The 19,860-nt window shown below is 34.5% G+C and overlaps 1 protein-coding gene across 1 annotated transcript; it reads right to left on the minus strand.

Annotated features, from left to right (window-relative positions):
• Positions 1–6,824: 6,824 nt before the first annotated feature.
• Positions 6,825–8,648, minus strand: LOC130949180 (pre-rRNA-processing protein TSR2-like). The gene is made up of 4 exons (XM_057877975.1): positions 8,465–8,648; positions 8,296–8,384; positions 7,462–7,607; positions 6,825–6,996 (listed from the first exon to the last, which is right to left on the minus strand). Exons 1-4 carry the CDS (start codon positions 8,646–8,648, stop codon positions 6,825–6,827), a joined length of 591 nt encoding a protein of 196 aa, XP_057733958.1.
• Positions 8,649–19,860: the final 11,212 nt, after the last annotated feature.

Raw genomic sequence — 19,860 nt, forward strand, 5'->3', positions numbered from 1 at the left:
TTTCTTTGTCCTCAATATCATTGCATAGGGCAATTTACATTGATATTACATTTTCAATTATATTATTCTTTCACTCCTTTGTAATCTATATATAGTTTTAAATTTTAATATTGTTTGACAACCAAATAGCATTACTATAGGATCACTATGTTTTGAAATTGTTGAATTCAAGAGGCAATCTAAATATTTGTTTAATGAAAAGTGTTTTTTTAATTTAATTTTAAAAATATAGCATTACGTAATTAAATACATATATATATAAAATTATTTTACACTGATGAAAATTAAATTCTTTGTTTATAATGATAATTGGTAACTTTTACTCGTTTAGTATAAGGAAAAGACACGAATTAAGTGAAAATTATTATTACAGTTCTAAAATCATTATTGTATATAACTTATATACAGTAATGAATATAACAATACTAAGGAAGATTTTAAACCTACATGAAACACGACCTATATATATATATATATATATGCGCTATTGCAATAGCACAAAAAAGAAGAGGAATCTATGGCTAAAAACAGTGCACCACTTGCAATTACAATGTTGATAATTGGAATGCTTATTTGTTCTACTAATACTGCTGAATCTTATAACTCTGTATTTACGAATGATTATATTTCATCTACGTTAGTAGAATGTAGAAAACAATGTCAAAAACGCCATCCGTATAATTTAGTAAAGAGGATAAAATGCATTGACGAATGTTGCAACACTGAATGTCACAAGTTTCGTTAGGATGATCTGAAAAGCTATGCTGAATGCTTTTCGATTCTTTATGCTTGGTATGTCAGATAATTTATTACTGATAAATAAATATCTAAGTTATTTTTATCTTATGCGAATATTTAATGTTAATATTCTATGTGATCATTTGTTCACATTTTCCATAATGATCATTTCAATTTGTCGCACTAGAACCTTGTATACATAGTATAGCCAGATATATGATTAGGAATAATTTGATTATTAAGAACTATTATTTTATTAGAAATTTTTGTCTCAACTAAATCCAAACCAAACCATTCCAAACTCCAATTCTCATCAAAATAACCCTCTCTGTTATATTACACCAAGCTTACCACATTTTCCTTCACTTTTACTCATCATCAATCTCAACATCAATATATCACATATATCAAACCTCATTAACATTTTCCCAACTACAACACCAATTTATCAACAACAATATCACATATACCAACACAATTCACTTCTCAACTTTACAAATCATTCATCCTCATCATATCGCTATCAATCATCATAATCAAACTCAACAATCATCAATTCATCATAAATCATCGCATATCATTATTTAACAACTCACAATCATTTAAATCTAAACCTATCCTATAGGTCACTAGCCTAAGTGTCCATGAATATTATATACTACATAGAGGAAACCGAAACCATACCTTGGCCGATTTCCAATATGCACCAAAACTCAAAATTAAGCACAATCCAAGCTTTCAACCACAAGCAAGCCTCCACTTCCACTTCAACAAGCACTAACAAGTTCCAATAGCTTCCAAACTCACAATAATCAAGCTATATACACACAAATCATCACAAATCAACCTAGGGCTCCTCGTAATCAAATTTTCACAAGAGTTTCAAAGCCTCTTATCTTTTCCAACAGTTTTTGTAGCCAAAACCCAATACTAAACAAGGATTAGAGTGAACCTAAACACCTACCCAAAATCACAAAGATCACTCAAAATCAAAACCCAAAATTTGAATTTCACAAAGGGCACAAAATTGGGCAGGGAATTTTGAGTTCTTACATACACAAGTGGGATAGAACTAAGGGACTTGGCAAGAGCTTTGTATAGCAACTGACGGCACACGAATCGGAACTCCGGAGAGTGAGATATGGCTCCAAGAAGAAGATGATAAATAGTAAATAAAACCCTTACCTCTCCTCTCTTCACTTTCACGTTGCTGCTGCTATTTAGAATTAAAAGTGGCAGAGTTTGCCACTTAATGGACTTATATGATGTTGGGCTTGGGCCCAATTTGGACCCGGTCCAGCCCGTTTGGCTCAACTTTGGGCCAAACCTTTAAAATTAACGCTAGATTTTTGACTTCTAATATTTTTCTAAGATTTTTTGCTGTTTTCACTTTTTCTCGCGTAGCACCGGGCAAACTTGAACCGGTTCAACCGGTTCAATTGCCAGTTCGCAGTTTTTCAAGGTTTTTTGCAGAAAACACATTTTCTAACTCAGAAAAACCTACTGAGTCCAAAAATCACATTTAAATCCTCAAATTCTCTCTCTAACTGTTCAAAATCTAATTTGGAAAATATAATCACTTAATTAACCGGTTGATTAGTTGCGGTTCTTATAGTTTGCAAAAGGCACTGAAATTCAACCAAGCACTTCCATCAAAATCTTTCTTTCCTTGTCGCTTTTTTCGTCCATGTTTTTCTCATCACTATTCATTCATCAACTCACCCTCACTTGTGTTCTCTCTTCTTTCTACACTGATGAATGTGACATATTTAAGACTACTTTTTGTTATTTAGACGCATGTGATAATAATCATCACTTCTATTTTTAACCCTCCAATGTATTCTTATTCATAATCTACTTGTTGCAAGCAGATTGGACCCTGCTTAATTTACTCTGCCATGTTGGCTAAGTTCACGGATTGAAGTGTGAGAAAAGAAGAAGAAATAACGTTGTCCCAGAAGATCACAAATTGATGCAATTCTGTTTGTGTCCTAATACTTGTAATTACTCTCCAAGATATATACTAAACGTGTGAGACATGCCAGAAGATCACAAATTGATGTAATTTCAGTGAATATTATAGAACTTTTGATGCCAGAATAATTTCACTGAGAACAATTTCAGTAGCTTGATCAACATCATTTGGATTTTCAATAGCTACAGCCTTAAGTATTTTGCATGAACGAAAATTCTTTAAAATGATAGGTGATACGTGAGCATCTTTCCTATCTTTTCCTAGTGAATTTGCATTTAATTTGTAGAGTTTAATCAAGAATTAATTATCTATTAGCCACTATGGATGCTACTTTGAGTCGTGTACAATTCTTTTTATTTTAGGTAGCATTCGGATGGATTTGATGGAGTTTTCATAGAAAAAGAGAAGAAGGCGAATGATGCTGTCAACCCTGACCTCTCTGCACTTAAACCTGAATAACTCGAGCTACAGAGATCTAATTGAAGTGATTTTAGCGGCGTTGAAAAGCTTACTTCTAGAGCTTTTCAACGATGTATAATAGTTCATACTTCTTCTCCATCAATTCGGCCAAGGCTGCGCCTAACTTGAGATTTCTCAAGTTAGGCGTGGATTATTAAGGAATCAAGTGGTCCCCAACTCTCCAAGAAGCAAGCACGCAATCTCCTATTAATTCTGATTTAAACTTTATTTTATTTAAAAATAGAAAAAGATATTATTTATTTTTAGAAAATATATTTTACATTAATTAGGATTAGATATAAAATGGAAAAAAATCTCTTCTCTTCTTTTATACCTCATTCCGCACTTTACAGTTTTTCAGAATCCTTGTTTTCTCTATGAACCATGAGCAACTAAACCTCCACTGTTAAGGTTAGGAGCTCTGTCTATTGTATGGATTGATACTATTATTTTTTTATTTTAATTCATGTACTGATTTATATTTCAAGAATTGTTTTCGTTCTTTATTTTATGAATCTGGGTGGAACGAAAGTATGACCTTGGTTCTAATTGAGTTCTTGTATAACTTGGAAAAGCTTTTTACTTGAATAACAACTTTAAAATATATTCTCCTAAATTTCTAATTATCTGGACTTAACAGGATACGTGACATATAATCCTCTTATATTTGGGTAATTAGGATTTTTGTGGCATATAAACTAGAATTGAACTTCACCCTCTAATTGGAATTAAGTGACCAAGGAATTGGCGGTTGATGAATTTTAGATGAGACTAAAAAGGTCTAAGAAATTAGGGTTTAGTCACATTGACGAACGGATTTTCTATTAGTAAAGAAATTCACAAATATAATCGCGTTGTAAGTATAGCTTCTAAACCGACAGAAAATCCTTTCGTACAAATGTTTGGTTGTCACAAGTAACAAACCCCTTTGAAATTGATAACCGAAGTATTTAAACCTCGGGTCGTCTTCTCAAGGAATTGCAAGGAAGTATTATTTATTATTGATTATGCAAAGGTATATTTTGGGGTTTTGAAAAGGTTTGAACAGGAGAAAGAGATTGCAGGAATTAATAAATTAATAACTAATAAAACCCTTGGCAAGGTATGAAAACTGAAAGTCCTATCCTAGTTATCCTTATCAATGGTGATGAGAATTATATTTTTGCTCCCACTAAGTCAACCTCTAACTATGAAGGTCAGTTAAGTGGACAAATTAATTTAACACCTAAAGTCCTAGTCAACTCCTCAAGGAAAGACTAGAGTTATAGGAATCTAAATTAATCAGCAAAGATAACAATTATCAATCACGATGAGTTTGACAACTCAAGAGTTACCAATTAATCAACTAAAGCCAATAGTAAAAAATCTAAATTACTTATATAATAAATAGAAGTAAGCAATCATGAGTCTGAAATACCTCAAATTATATTAATTAAGAAAATCCTAACATGAAAAGTTCATAAACAAATAAAAGAGAAAGTAAATAAAAAGAACATTGAACCTGTGATGAAAAAGATAAAAATATTCCTAAATCCTTTAAGAGGAATCCTAATCCTAAGACCTCTCTCTCTAAAAACTACATCTAATTTATGAAAAGTGTGACTTCTGAATAAATGTATGGACTCTCCCACTTTATAGCCTCTAATCTGTGTTTTCTGGACCGAAAACTGGGTCAAAAACAGCCCAGAATTCGCTGGTTATGAAATATGCCACGCTGATTTTCGCAGATGCGACGCATCCGCATGGAGCGCGCGTTCGCATCACATATCTGTACGGCCACTATAGCAAATTATATATCAAATCGAAACCCCGGATGTTAGCTTTCCAACGCAACTAGAAATGCGTCATTTGGACCTATGTAGATCAAGTTATGACCGTTTGAGTGCGAAGAGGTCAAGTTGGACAGCTTAGCAATTTCTTCAACTTCTTGTATTCCTTCTACTTTTGCACGCTTCCTTTCCATCCTCTAAGCCATTCTTGCCCTGTAATCCCTGAAATCACTTAACACACATATCAAGGCATCGAATGGTAATAAGAGAGGATTTAAATAAAAGAAAATAAAAGCCAAAGAAGCATGTTTTCAATCATAGCACAAAATCGGGAAAGAGAATGTAAAACCATGCAAATCATATGAATAAGTGGACAAACTATATTATATATGCATTTAATTTATACTTTTAATATTGTATATATACATATGAAATAGTAATATATAATTATATATATATATATATATTAATCTTAATTATTTAAAATTTTATATTTATTTTTACATATAATTTTGATGTAAAATATAAATAAAAAATTTATAATTTATTGATAGATAGACAATATATAAAATTGATTTTTTAAAATATACGAGTTATAATTTATTAATATAGAATTATAGATCATGTTCCTATTATTTGAGCTAACTCGTAAGCTTTCGATGAGTCGAACTTGAATTTAAGAAATAAGCTCGATTAGTAATGAGTTGAGCCGTAAGTTAAACTTAATTTTGGTAAGTCAAGCTTGAGCTTGGTCTAGGTCGGCTCATTTCCAACTGTAGTTGTGAGGGACTGAGGATGCATCGTTGTAATTGAAGAACAGAAAAAAAAAGTTACAAGCAATAAAACAAGAACAAAAAAAGGGGCACAAAGTTGTGTCAGTTACCATGGCATGGTAACCGGCGGTGGTGTGAGAAAGAAGATGAGCGCCTTTGAGAGGGGAAAAAAGAAAATAATAGAATTTTTCTGTTTTCTAATTCTCCTCCCGCCCTCTCCATTTCTTTTTCCTTTTTTTTTTGTGGCTCTGCAGATCAACGTGCAGTTTAGATGAAATTTTAAAATCGACCAATTTTTAATTCAATTTGAACCAACTTTCAGAATATTGAATAAATTCTTTTATATATATATATATATATATATACCGTTATGTTACCATTTTTTTTCTTGGTTTGTGGCGATAAACTCAAATAAATCTATTAAGGTACCTAATTGCAGTTCGCAATAAGAGCCTAAGGACTTTCTTCAAACTAGCCTTTCATATCACCAAGATTTGGATTCCAAATTATTTCAAGAACAATCCCCAATTCAAAACTTTCTTAAGTTACTCCGCACAATAAAAACAGATCGATGCCTCAGTTTATTTCCTAAAATTAGAAACTCGATAAGTCCAGGCTGCTCCAAAGGTAATAAATCCATTATGCCTTATTCACTTTTTGCAAATAGTCAAATACTTGGTTTCCAATACTTAGATGCGGTAAAAATTCAGGAGTGCAGGATACTACTACTCATGTAGGAGCAAGAAAAAATAATTCAGTCAATGCATTGAAGAAAGTGCTCGGAAAATAGAAGCGAGGATAACACATAATTCAAGGCTTTCAATGTAAGTATTTGAAATGAACTTTCATATTTTGCATAAAGGTCGCGAAAACTAAAGGATATATAATTAGGAATGTTAACGTTGGACTGTTAAAACCCTAAATACGTTCTTCTCAATATTTTACTATTTTTAAAGACCTCAGGCTCAGCCGATTGATTCCTTTAAATAAGCAAACAAAAATTAATTACAAAGTAACACTCTTTGAGGTAAAAGGTGCAATACAACAAAAACCAATAGAAACCAGAGGAAGATTGCACCATCCTAAAGGAAAATTTGAACTATTCTTCATCTAATTTTTTCTAACCTTGTTTTTTTTCTTTGAAACTACAACCCATCCATCCTCTGCTTCACCTGCATCCTTTTTGAGAGGCTCATCATCAATCCGCAGTAGCTTGCCTAGCACTGCTTTCACCATTTTGACCACCTTGGACATCATCATCTTCCTCATCCTCATCATCATCCTCATCATCACAATCTATTTAAAAAAAATAAATAAATCATAAAAAAAAACTACTACTACTACTTCAAAATTCAAGTAATGTGGATGAGCTTCCAGTTGTATCTTAGCAAAGATGTAAACAAGAGAAAATGTTCACGTGTCAGCCAACAACAAAATTTTTTTCACTATATGTGCGGTTGAGTACATGAACCAAAATGACACCATGATGCGCTATTATGAATAATGTCTGAACATTTAAGCTCGTTTAGAAATTAGAAGTTATAGAATTAAAATATTAATGTTTCTCCTCCTAAATATAGTATGGGCAAAGCAAACTCATGCATCACATTCCCATCAAATAATATACTTTAACGTTGCTCCCTCCTAAAAAAATCCAGTCATATAGGACAAGGAAAAGCCTAAATCAATCATATACACAAGTGTAAAAAATTTATAGAATAGCAATATAACAAATCAAGGCTCATACTCATTCAAAAATATTATGCTATCATTTACCTGTGGCACTGCACGAGGATGCGCAGCTTGGTTAACAATGGCCTGCCTATAACGCTCAATGGTCACAAAGTTTCCTTCTAAGCATTCCTCATGCATAACCATTAGATTTTTAGCTACCTACATTAGTTCGTAATAATAACATGAACATGAAAAAATGAGAATCACAAGAAAATACTGCAAATACACAGATACATCACAAAGGAGTCATTAGCAGTGGCATACACAGCTTTAATTTCTTTTAAGTTTGAAAAAATGACCTTAGGACACAGTTCACATTAAGTTTAATCTATGCTACAAATGGATATGGACACCAGAGCCCTACTTAACTGCTTCTTTCCAAATAAAATACATACAAAACAAAAGGTATATCAAGATTTTAAAATACAAAATAGAAACATATGACATGAACATGAAAATTGGTGACTAATGATATGTTCATTCCAAAAACTAAAGACTAAATAGTGTACCATTAATTATGCCTATGATGGCCAGATATTAAGTTTTCAGTTTCCACCTATGAATAAAAAGACAGGGAAGACTGATGTTGTGATCGAGGTGGTAAAAGAATGCAGCCCTCTCCAAAGAGAGTTTCCGAAGATTCAAACCCTCAACCTTGTAGTTAAAGTTCAACTAACATTCAACCCACTTCCATTGAGCTTAACAAATTAGGTAACTTTACTTTCAAACACTATGGTAAACTAAAGATAACAACTACATTTAAACCTTAATTATTGCAAACAAGCAACATGAGCAAAATTCAACAACAAATAATATGTATTAATCCAACAAAGAAAGAAAGATGCACCTCTTTAATGCTGCCAGCCTCAACCACTACATTGAGCGAAGTCATGCCATCATAGAGTTTGTCCTCCAAGTCATCAGTATCAAGCGGCTCTGCGAATCATTCAGAAAATAAAAATATTAAGGATCTAAAACAAAATAACAATAATTGAAGCAGTGTAATAGCGAGCAACCTCTGGATTGAGTGAACCAGGAGAGGATATCGGTGGCGAGGTTATCGGCCTTGAGGCGGGAGTCAGGGCCACCCCACTGGTTCTCGACAGCATCACGAAGAGCGGACCAACGCAACAAAACAAAGCCAATGCCTTCGCTGAAAAGTGATAATGAGTTTCCTTGTAACCGTTTCGCAGCCTCCATTCTTCTTCTCTTCTTTCTGGATGGAACCCTGCACACAAAAGGATCAAAGATCAAACCCGTGTCTGCTCTTCTCTAGCGAGAGCAACCAACTGCAAGACAGGGAAGGAAGGCTGCGAACTGCCTGCTCCAAGAGAGGAAGAGCGTCGTCCTGAAAAGGCCACAAGTCTCCTCTTCAGTGCATCAAAATTAAACCGTTTTAATATAATTAAAGCAAGGTTTTGAAAATTGAACTAATCGAACCGTTTTGGCTACTTTATCAAAGGTTGAAAGCCTCAACTAGGCTCAACCGGAATAACTAGATTATAATAAAATAATATATGAAATCATAAACAGTTACACAAACACATAAATATATTCTAATGTAAATCAATAAAATACACAAAAAAATAAAAATACAACAGCATTGCATTTGTGAGAAATTGAGAAAGCAGTAAGTCTTATAGAAGTCGGGAGTAGGTGCAGTAAAGTCACCCAGCACCTTCCTTGCATTGTTGGCATTGTTGTTGTTTTCGGCTGCCATGTGTTCTTCTTCTTTGAAGAATTCGGTCAGGTCCTTTCAGGTTCAGGGTCAGCTTCAACAAGAATGCCTTTGTCTTTGTTCCTGCTCATATGAAAGAGAAGAGAACAAGAAAACATGGAATCCTCTATGTCACAGTATAGAGATTCCTTGAGGTGTCAGAGGAGAAGAAAAGTAGAAGACAGAAGTAGAAAATTCGAACTTATCAAAGAAGATGGAGTTCGAATTTTGCACTAAGGAATAGAGTTAGTCCATGAATAGAAGGATGTGAGAAGAAGGGAAGTAATTTTCGAAAATTTAAGTAAAAGATTTTGAAAACATTTTGAAAAACACTTAATTGATTTTCGAAAATAAGAGTGGAAAAGTAATCAAGTGATTTTTTGAAAAAGATTTTGAAATTAGAAATTAAAAAGATATGATTGAAAACTATTTTGAAAAAGATGTAGTTAAGAAGATATGATTGATTTTTAAAAAGATGTGATTGAGAAGATATGATTAGAAAAACATTTTAAAAAGATTTGATTTTGAAAACAATTTAAAAAGATTTGATTTTTAAAATTTAATGACTTGCCTAACAAGAAAAGATATGATTCAAACATAAAACCTTCCTTAACAGAAAAGGCAAAAAATGTTCAATCAAATCATTAATTGTTAGTAAGTATCTTTGAAAAAGGAAAGAAATTGATTTTGAAAACATTTGATTGAAAAGATATGATTTGAAAAAGATTTGATTTTGAAAAACTTTGAAAACTTGAAAAAAATTGATTTGAAAAACAAAATCTTCCCCCTTGTGCCATCCTGGCGTTAAACGCCCAGAATGGTGCACATTCTGGCGTTTAAACGCCAGTCTGTCTTTTTCACTGGGCATTTTTGAATGCCCAGCTTTTTCTGTATAATTCCTCTGCAGTATGTTCTGAATCTTCAATTCTCTGTATTATTGACTTGAAAAGACACAAATTAAAAATATTTTTGGATTTTTAATAATGAGGAATAATCAAAATGCAACTAAAATCAAATAACAATGCATGCAAGACACCAAACTTAGCAGTTTGTATATATGAGAAACAACAAAACACTCAAGTCAATAGAATTCAAAGATCAAAACAAGGAAATCATCAAGAACAACTTGAAGATTAATGAAGACACATGCATGAATTCGAAAAAATGCAAGAAGAGCAGAAACATGCAATTGACACCAAACTTGAAATGAGACACTAGACTTAACAAGAAATATTTTTGGTTTTTATGATTTTGTAAATTTTTTTGTGCTTTTTCGAAAATTAAGTGAAAAGGAAAATAAAGGTATCAAAATTCTTAATGAGAATTCCAGGAATCATGCAATGTTAGTCTAAAGCTTTAGTCTAAAGGAATTAGACATGGCCGGCTAAACTTCAGCAGGACATTGCATTCAAGAGCTAAATTGATGATGATCAATCAGCTTTGGTGATGATAAGAACATCACCCTGAAACACTAGAATTCATTCTTAAGAACTCTGAAGAAAAATAATACCTAATCTAAGCAACAAGATGAACCGTCAGTTGTCCATACACAAGAACAATCCCCGGCAACGGCGCCAAAAGCTTGGTGCGCGAAATTGTGATCAATACTTTTCAAAACATAAACAATCCCTAGTAATGGCTCCAAAGACTTGGTGCTCAATACCATGGCATAAACACAACTTCGCACAACTAACCAGCAAGTGCACTGGGTCGTCCAAGTAATAAACCTTACGCGAGTAAGGGTCGATCCCACGGAGATTGGTGGTATGAAGCAAGCTATGGTCATCTTGTAAATCTCAGTCAGGCAGACTCAAATGGGTATAGTGATAAACGAATAAAGCATAAAGATAAAGATAGAGATACTTATGCATATCATTGGTGTAAGAGCTTCAGACAAGCGTATGAAGATGCCTTCCCTTCCGTCTCTCTGCTTTCCTACTGCCTTCATCCAATCCTTCTTACTCCTTTCCATGGCAAGCTCGTGTAGGGTTTCACTGTTGTCAGCAGCTACCTCCCATCCTCTCAGTGAAAATACGTCCCTGATGCTCTATCACAGCATAGGCTAATCATCTGTCGGTTCTCGTTCAGGCCAGAATAATATCCATTGATACTTTTGCGTCTGTCACTAACGCCCTAGCCTGCTAGGAGTTTGAAACACGTCACAGTCATTCAATCATTGAATCCTACTCAGAATACCACAGACAAGGTGAGACCTTCCGGATTCTCTTGAATGCCGCCATCAGTTCTTGCCTATACCACGAAGACTCTGATCTCACGGAATGGCTGGCTCGTTTGTCAGGCGAGCACTCGGTTGTCAGGCGATCAACCATGCATCGTGCAATCAGAAATCCAAGAGATATTCACTAAGCCTCAGATGCTTGTAGAACAAGAATGGTTGTCAGTCACCTTGTTCATAGGTGAGAATGATGATGGGCGTCAATCATCACATTCATCAAGTTGAAGAACAAGTGATATCTTGGACAAAGAACAAGCGGAATTGAATAGAAGAACAATAGTAATTGCATTAATACTCGAGGTACAGCAGAGCTCCACACCTTAATCTATGGTGTGTAGAAACTCCACCGTTGAAAATACATAAGAACAAAGTCTAGGCATGGCCGAATGGCCAGCCTCCCAAAGAGGGTTCAATCATCAAAACATGATCAAAAGATCAAAATACAATAGTAAAAGGTCCTATATATAGAAAACTAGTAACCTAGGGTGTACAGAGATGAGTAAATGACATAAAAATCCACTTCCGGGCCCACTTGGTGTGTGCTTGGGCTGAGCAATGAAGAAATTTCGTGTAGAGACTCTTCTTGGAGTTAAACGCCAGCTTTTATTCCAGTTTGGGCGTTTAACTCCCATTTTGGTGCCAGTTCCGGCGTTTAACGCTGGAATTTCTGAGGGTGACTTTGAACGCCGGTTTGGGCCATCAAATCTTGGGCAAAGTATGGACTATCATATATTGCTGGAAATCCCAGGATGTCTACTTTCCAACGCCGTTGAGAGCGCGCCAATTGGGCTTCTGTAGCTCCAGAAAATCCACTTCGAGTGCAGGGAGGTCAGAATCCAACAGCATCTGTAGTCCTTTTGAGTCTCTGGATCAGATTTTTGCTCAGATCCCTCAATTTCAGCCAGAAAATACCTGAAATTACAGAAAAACACACAAACTCATAGTAAAGTCCAGAAAAGTGAATTTTAATTAAAAACTAATAAAAATATAATAAAAACTAACTAAAAGATACTAAAAACATACTAAAAACAATGCCAAAAAGCGTATAAATTATCCGCTCATCACTTGACCCACTCATTCCCAGTACCACCTTTTCCACTCTATCTAATGACCCGTTACAAATTTTTTCTATTCTCCTTTGGTGACTTTAGCCCACCTCCTCATGGCATCCAATCATCGTTCCCTAGAAACACACCTTCTGCGACAACCCCCAACTCATCCTTCCTACAAATGATATTCAAGTTTCTTCTTCTCTCATGCATGATCTTTAGCCTTCTTCATCTTCTATTCTCCAACCCATATCTTATATCCCCTCATCCAAATCATCTATAATCACCACCTCGCCCAATCCACCACCACGTGTCCACGCCGTAGCTAGCGCCTTTCTCGGCCTCTGATTCACTTGTCATATTATGTTTGCAATTCTTCTCTTACTTATCAATGAACCCTCTACATTCTCAAGTTGTCGAGATTTCCTCTATTCTATTTTTTCAATTTTTTACTATTTTTTATTCACAGAACTTACATTTTATCATTGCAATCTGAACATGAACAAAAAGTATTTTAGGAGGCCAATCAGGTTTCTCATTGGCACCTTGTCATGAAGAAAGAGCTTGCTGCATTAGAATTAAATAAAACTTAGTCTCTTGTTGAGTGTCCCCCAAAGGTGAAACTCATAGGTTGTCGATGGGTGTATAAAATTAAATGTTGTCCTCGTCCAAGTGGCTCAATTGAAAGATACAAAGTATGTTTGGTGGCCAAAGGTTTCACACAGACTAAAAGAGTGAATACTTTTGAGACATTCTCACTCATTGTCAAACCAGTTACTGTCCGCATACTTTTGGCTTTAGCTCTATTAAACAATGGCCTTCAGCAGCTAGATGTCAATAATGCTTTTCTCCATGGAGATTTATCTGAATTGGTATACATGGAGCTACCATCGGGCCTCTCTTCCAGTCTTCCAAATCAATGTTGTCGTCTCCACAAATCTTTGTATCGGTTGCCAGTCTAGTCAAATGTGGTATGAAAAACTCTCTATTTTTCTTCTTTTTTGTGGATATCAACAGACTATTTTCGATTATAGCCTATTCATTAAGGTTGTTGGCAGAGAAGTATGTATCTTGTTAATATATGTTGATGACATTGTGGTTATTGAAAATTCCATTTCTGAGATTGTAGCCATTAAGCGAATCTTAGACTCTCATTTTAGGATTAAGGATCTTGAAATTTTAAAATATTTTTTGGATATTGAGGTGGCTGATCCCAGTAAAAGGATTGCACTTTCATAGCAGAAATACTACTTGATCTTTTGACTTATTCTGATCTTTTGGGAGCTAATCCCATTAGTGTTCCCATGGATAGTGCAATTAAACATTTTTAAGATAACAGTCTCTTCTTCCAGATCCCTTTGTTTATCGTCGCTTTGTTGGTCGCTTGATTTACTTAACCACTACTCACCCGGATATTACTTATGCAACTCAGCAGCTAAATCAATTTTTAGTTACACCAACTCAAGCTCATTACAAAGCAGTTGTTCGTATTCTTTGATATCTTAATACTAGTCTTGGCAGGGAACTTTTCTTTCCTTGGAGTTCTAATCTCCAAATTTGCAGTTTTAGCGATTTAGATTGGGTCGGTTTTCCGGATATACGTAGGTCTTTAACTGGCTATTGTTTCTTCTTGGAGATTCTTTAGTATTATGGAAGACTAAAAAACAAATCAATACTGCTCGTTTTTCTACTGAAGCTGAATATCGCGCTCTTGCTAGTACCACGTGCGAGCTCTTATAGATTCTCAATTTGCTGAAGTTCCTTAATGTACCTTGTGCTTGCCCTCCTCTTTTGTTTTGTGACAATTAGAGTGCTTTACATATTGCGGCAAATCTAGTTTTTCATGAGTGCACTAAATACTTAGAAGTAGATTGTCATTTGGTTCGTCAAAAGGTTCAAGCTAGAGTAATGAAGTTACTTCCTGTTCCTTTCTTCAGTCAACTTGCAGACATCTTCAAGAAGCGTCTTTCTACTCAATTTTTTCACATTAATTTGTCCAAATTATGGATTCTTGACATATAACATCCTCTAGTTTACGGGGACATATTGGACCAGTCACCTTTATTGGCCCAATTCAAGCAAAATCATGTCCAACTAGATTAAATCATCTTTATATCTCCTCACCTCTCTTTCTTATAAAAGTAGTGACTTATCATACAAAATCATTCTGTTAGAATTAGAATCTTTTATGATATTTACAAGTTTATTAGGATTATGATAAGGTGTACAGAATTCTCTTTAATTTATATATCTATGATTCTAAAGAATGATACATAACGAAATTCATATAATACACCGTTTAAGAATCTTTCTTTCTCTGCCCATTGTTTTAGTAATTATTTTATGAATCTTGAATAGATGGATATAAGTGGGAGCTACTTAAGATAGTCAGTCACAGCAGTTGAGATTCAGTTGAAATTGGTTTTGTCAACTTGCATTGGTTGTTATAGTTAGTTATAGAGTTGGCTTACGTTGTTAATTATGACTAAAAAGGATTATGTTTAATTTTGCATGTTTCTATATGTGGTGTTGGTGCTAACAAATTGTTAAGTATGGTTGATTATGACTATATTAATAAGATAATTATAAAGTTGTACGTTGATGATTGTTGATTATTATTGTAGAAGATGCTGAAACTTTTGTATCGTTAAAATGTGAATTAACTGGATATTAAATTAGTTTCTAATTAGTGTAATTGAGATTTTTCCTTTAATTTACGGATGACCAAAATCATCAATTATTAATAGAAATTGAAAATTTAAGATTACGTGCGATATAGCTTAATAAGACAATAAGAAATTCACTATGGAGATTGAGAAGATTCATACTCCTCATTTACTACTTTTTTACTATTATAGATTATGGATTATAGATTTGTTACTCTTTCAGAATCTTATTAAGTAGCAAAGTATCTTTCTATACATGAAAACTTACTCCCAGGCATCCTTTCCGAGTAGTTTCCGTTGAAACCATTTTTACTACAAATTAAAGCGTAGGAATTTTTCATTTTCATGCTATGATGAAACCATTTTTACTAAAAATTTAAGCTGATAAAAAAAAAGTAATATAAATAATTATATATTTAGATGAAAACTCAGGTGAAAAAGTCGACTTCAGGTGAATTTAATATCTGAGAGTTATTAGATGAAAATTTAGTCAAATCATCTAACGACTTTCAGGTATTAACTTCACGTGAAGTCGACTGCACCTAAGTTTTTACCATATATTTAACCCTTTGTTTCAGGTAAGAATTGTTTTGAATTATTTGTTTAATTTTTTTATGAACTTTTTTTTATTTCTCTTATATTTTTTTTCTCTTTTGAGATTCACTCTATATACAATTCAAACATAAAATTTTCTTCCCAAAACTTAAATTGATAAAAAAAAATAACATGAATGTTCAATTTGATACTGGCTATATTGGTCTTTATAAAAGCTAAGCCATCCTACTTAGAAATGTTCAATGTATACCTAAAAACAAGAATATGATTTCTCAAATCGCATTCAACTTCAAAAATTGATGACTAAGTGAGGAAAGAAAAAAAAAGTAGAAAAACCTAGCGAAGAGGAGGGTGCTTTATTACGTGGGTTTGCTTTTCTTTTTAGAGATGATAGATAGAGAAGTTGAATGAGTGGGACGAGAGATACACGAACCTTGTAGCATTTGCCGTTGCTATAGGGTTTAATTTTCTCACTTTAAATTCACAAAACATACATACATGCTTAATTGGTTCTTTTGTTTTGTTCCTCGGGATTGCCGTCTAGCTTTTCTTTTCTTTCTTTTTGTATTAGTAGCACATACCTACACACACACTTTCTTTAATTTTTGTTCAAAGCCATGCTTATAGGGACAACCCTTCTCTTTATAGACCCTCTTGAATCTCAAGGGATGGACCATTATTGCACGTTCACACCTTCACTCTCTAACAAAATTGTTATCCAAGTGCTGAATTTTCATGTCCAAGTGTGTTCTTTTGACCAAGGTGATAGATATTTTGATTCTTTTTAATAATAAGTATACTTTTATTATTAGAAACAATCTTTCATATACTTCTTTATATATATATTTAAAATTTAAAAAAATAATTTTATGATATAGTATTAAAATTTTTTTATAACCTAAAAATTCAAAGTTTGATTTTGTTGACTAAAAAAAAAAAAGGATTTTAATATAAGATAAATAAATAAATATAGTCTATAATTCTATATATACACAAAAATATTTACTCAAATCTAAAAAGAGCAAGGCTCTTGTATGTGGAACAGTGTATTAAAAATAGTTATTTATATGTTTTTTTTTATTAGTTTAAATTTTTGTAAAAATGTTTCCATGACGTTTATGTTTGATGAAAAGCATGGTTAGGAAACATTTTTCTTTCACTAACTGTCCAACGAATTAATAAGGTAAAGAATAATATTTTTAGTTTCATTTTCATCGTTTATAAAGCGTGACCATAATTCTAAATTGTGGTCTAAATTCTGATCCGTAACTAGCTTCAATAATAGGCTGATTTTTTTATATGATTTAGCATTGTGAGTTTTGCTCGGTTATGATGATTAGGGATGAATTACACTGTTATGACGGCGTTAGTTTTAGAAATCTTGGGGGAAAGAAATCGGACCGTCCGATTTCATGATGAAAGAGAAAGGAGCACAAATTGAACGGTTCGATTTGTGTGCAGCTAAGTTTTGCTATACATGAAATTGGACCCACCGATTTCAGGAGGTCCAAATTTTTAAAACCAAGAGTGCTGTAATCGGATTCACCGATTTCTGGTGGAAAATTTTATTTGAATCCGGGAGGGCAGCAATCGGACCCACTGATTTGTGATGCCAAAAAAATTATTGAAATAATAGGACGCGGTCGATCCGATCGATTTTATTGTAACTGCATACATAAACCCAAAAAAAATCGCAGAAACCCTATTCTTCCTCTGCTCATGTTCTTCGTATGCTCTCATTCCTCTCTTTCATTCTTGCAGGATAGATTTTTGTGAGATTGAGAGTAGTTAAGTACGTATAGTGTTATGGATGATAGAGTTGGGTTGAAAATTTATTTTTACGGGCAGATTTTATTTCAAACATATGAGGGAGTTCAATTTGTGTGTGAAAATTTATTAGATATTGTTATTCCGTTCACATTGTCATTTGAGGAATTGAAAGGTGGGATTTGTGAGAAGATAGATTCTTAAATATCTAGGAGAGTATCGTGTGTATTGTACAGGTATCCTTTATCTGTGTTTGGTGGGTTCGTTCAATTTCAAATCAAATAAGTGACGGATGAAGCGAGTATGCATGAGATGTTCTCAATGTATATGGAAAATTGCCACCGAATGTCGTGCATCGAGTTGTATATTGAGTTCGAGCAATCTGAAGCGGGCCGTAATATTGAATTGGAAGATTATAATAGTGAAAGTGAGGAGGAGTTTGAAAGTAACTATGAGATCGTTGGTCTAGGTGAAGACGAAGATGAAGCTGACAGCACCATGAACGCAGATGTGGTGGAAGTTGCAAATGCACTAGCAAACCCACATTTGTTTCAGGAGCCTTCTTTCATGAGGTCGTTGGATTTGGAGGCTACGCATGCACCGAAATTTCCCCAATATATGAATGCAGGTACGTAAAGAAAGATAGCTTTGTGATATTCTAAATTAGGAAAAGAATAAGGTCAGATGAGTAGTATATGTGATATGTGAATAGTAATTTTTGACCATTGCATTTGATTACTTTATTAGTTAGTAGTTCTTTATTATGAATTATATTTAGTTGTTCCTTACGTAGATAGAATAGCAGAAAAAATGACTATTATGATCATATATAGTAATGAATGATTTATTACTGATTATATAATAAAGAATTTATTACTGATGATGTATGCAGCGCTTCCTGTTGTGGCGGATGGTAAGTTCAAGGTGGGGATGGAATTCAGTTCAAGGGAGGTAGTAATCAAGGCAATGAAAGATTATACCATCCGTAGAGGTGTAGACTATCGGGTATATGTAACCTTTACCTTTTTCACTTGTGGCCGTACCTATCAAAACACAACATATATTAGAAATAGAAGTTCATCATGGATTTACTAATCGAAATTCATAATCAATTTGAAAATCATTACCAACAGTTTATTTTACCTGCACTAGGTGCTGGATCCTCATCAACAGCATCGTCATCATCCTCATCCTCATTCACACCCTCATCCTCATCGTCATCCTCATCCTCACCCTCATCCTCACCCTCATCCGCATCCTCTGGATGGTCTACTAGGTAGTTATCAGTCTCATCATCAACTGCCCTATTACTCTCTTGAATTAGACTCATCGGAATACATCTAGGGTTTCCACTCTGTATAATCCCTCCCGCCCCTTCAGCACTTCTGCTTGAGTCAACAGACATTTTGGCACCAAAATTATCAAAGGAAGTGCGAACCTGATGTCGCGAATCCAATGACCTCCTAACTGAAGTAATACCACCCGGATGTGCTTGAACTGTTGTGGGAATGTCAACATAATTACCTGAATGTGAGTGGTGCGGCCCCGGTGCCATGAAACCAAGCAGCTAACTGAATGAAGCTTGCTGCCCTGGCTCAAACTGTTGCCCACCCCAATACTGTTGATGTACCGGGACTGACACTAAAAAATATTCAGACGGATGCGTGTCAGGAACATATGATGCAAAATACTCACCCCCTGTTGTGGCGGTCCCGGTGGCGGTGGTGGTGGAGGTGTCGGTGCCGGTTCGGGTGCTGGTGGTGGTGGAGGAACTTTTGGATTCTCTTGGAATACAAGGTTCGACAATTGCAAGTGGTCACCAAATGCTTCTCGGTACCAATGCATGTAAATTTTCAATGGATAATGTAAAGGCACCAAGTCATCAGAGAGAATGTGACTATACCGATTGGTCTACTGCATCACCCAAAAAGAGTGGGTATTGGCCCAATCTTGATTCTTAGGCCTAGTTAGAACTTCGCCGTGTGATGCACCTAAATCCCGCTCTTGATTAGGAACATCGTGTCTCAGGCCAAATTGCCTCCTGACTCTATCAGATTTATGCTACTCGATGCATTCAAAAGAAATAAGTGGCACCGTGGCACTCCAGATAATCGAATTATGACGGATGTCTAAAGTAATCACGTCTGGGTTAATGTCTCCAATGCCATAAGCCTGCCAAACAAACTGGACACATTGAACCAGTCAAATGATTACACAACAATTAATCCACTGAACAAGCTACATTCGGTACTTGTATTTTACAACATACCTGTCCTTCTTGTAGATCATCCAACAACCTCCTGTAGTGTACAAGCGAATTATATCGGTAGGCATAGTTATCACGGTCCCAGTTACGCCACCTGCCGTCAGACAATTCATTATTAACTTATTCTGTGGTAAACAAAATACAATTTCTAGAAGT

The sequence above is a fragment of the Arachis stenosperma genome, chromosome 9 (genome assembly GCF_014773155.1).
Source record: "Arachis stenosperma cultivar V10309 chromosome 9, arast.V10309.gnm1.PFL2, whole genome shotgun sequence".
NCBI lineage: Eukaryota > Viridiplantae > Streptophyta > Magnoliopsida > Fabales > Fabaceae > Arachis > Arachis stenosperma.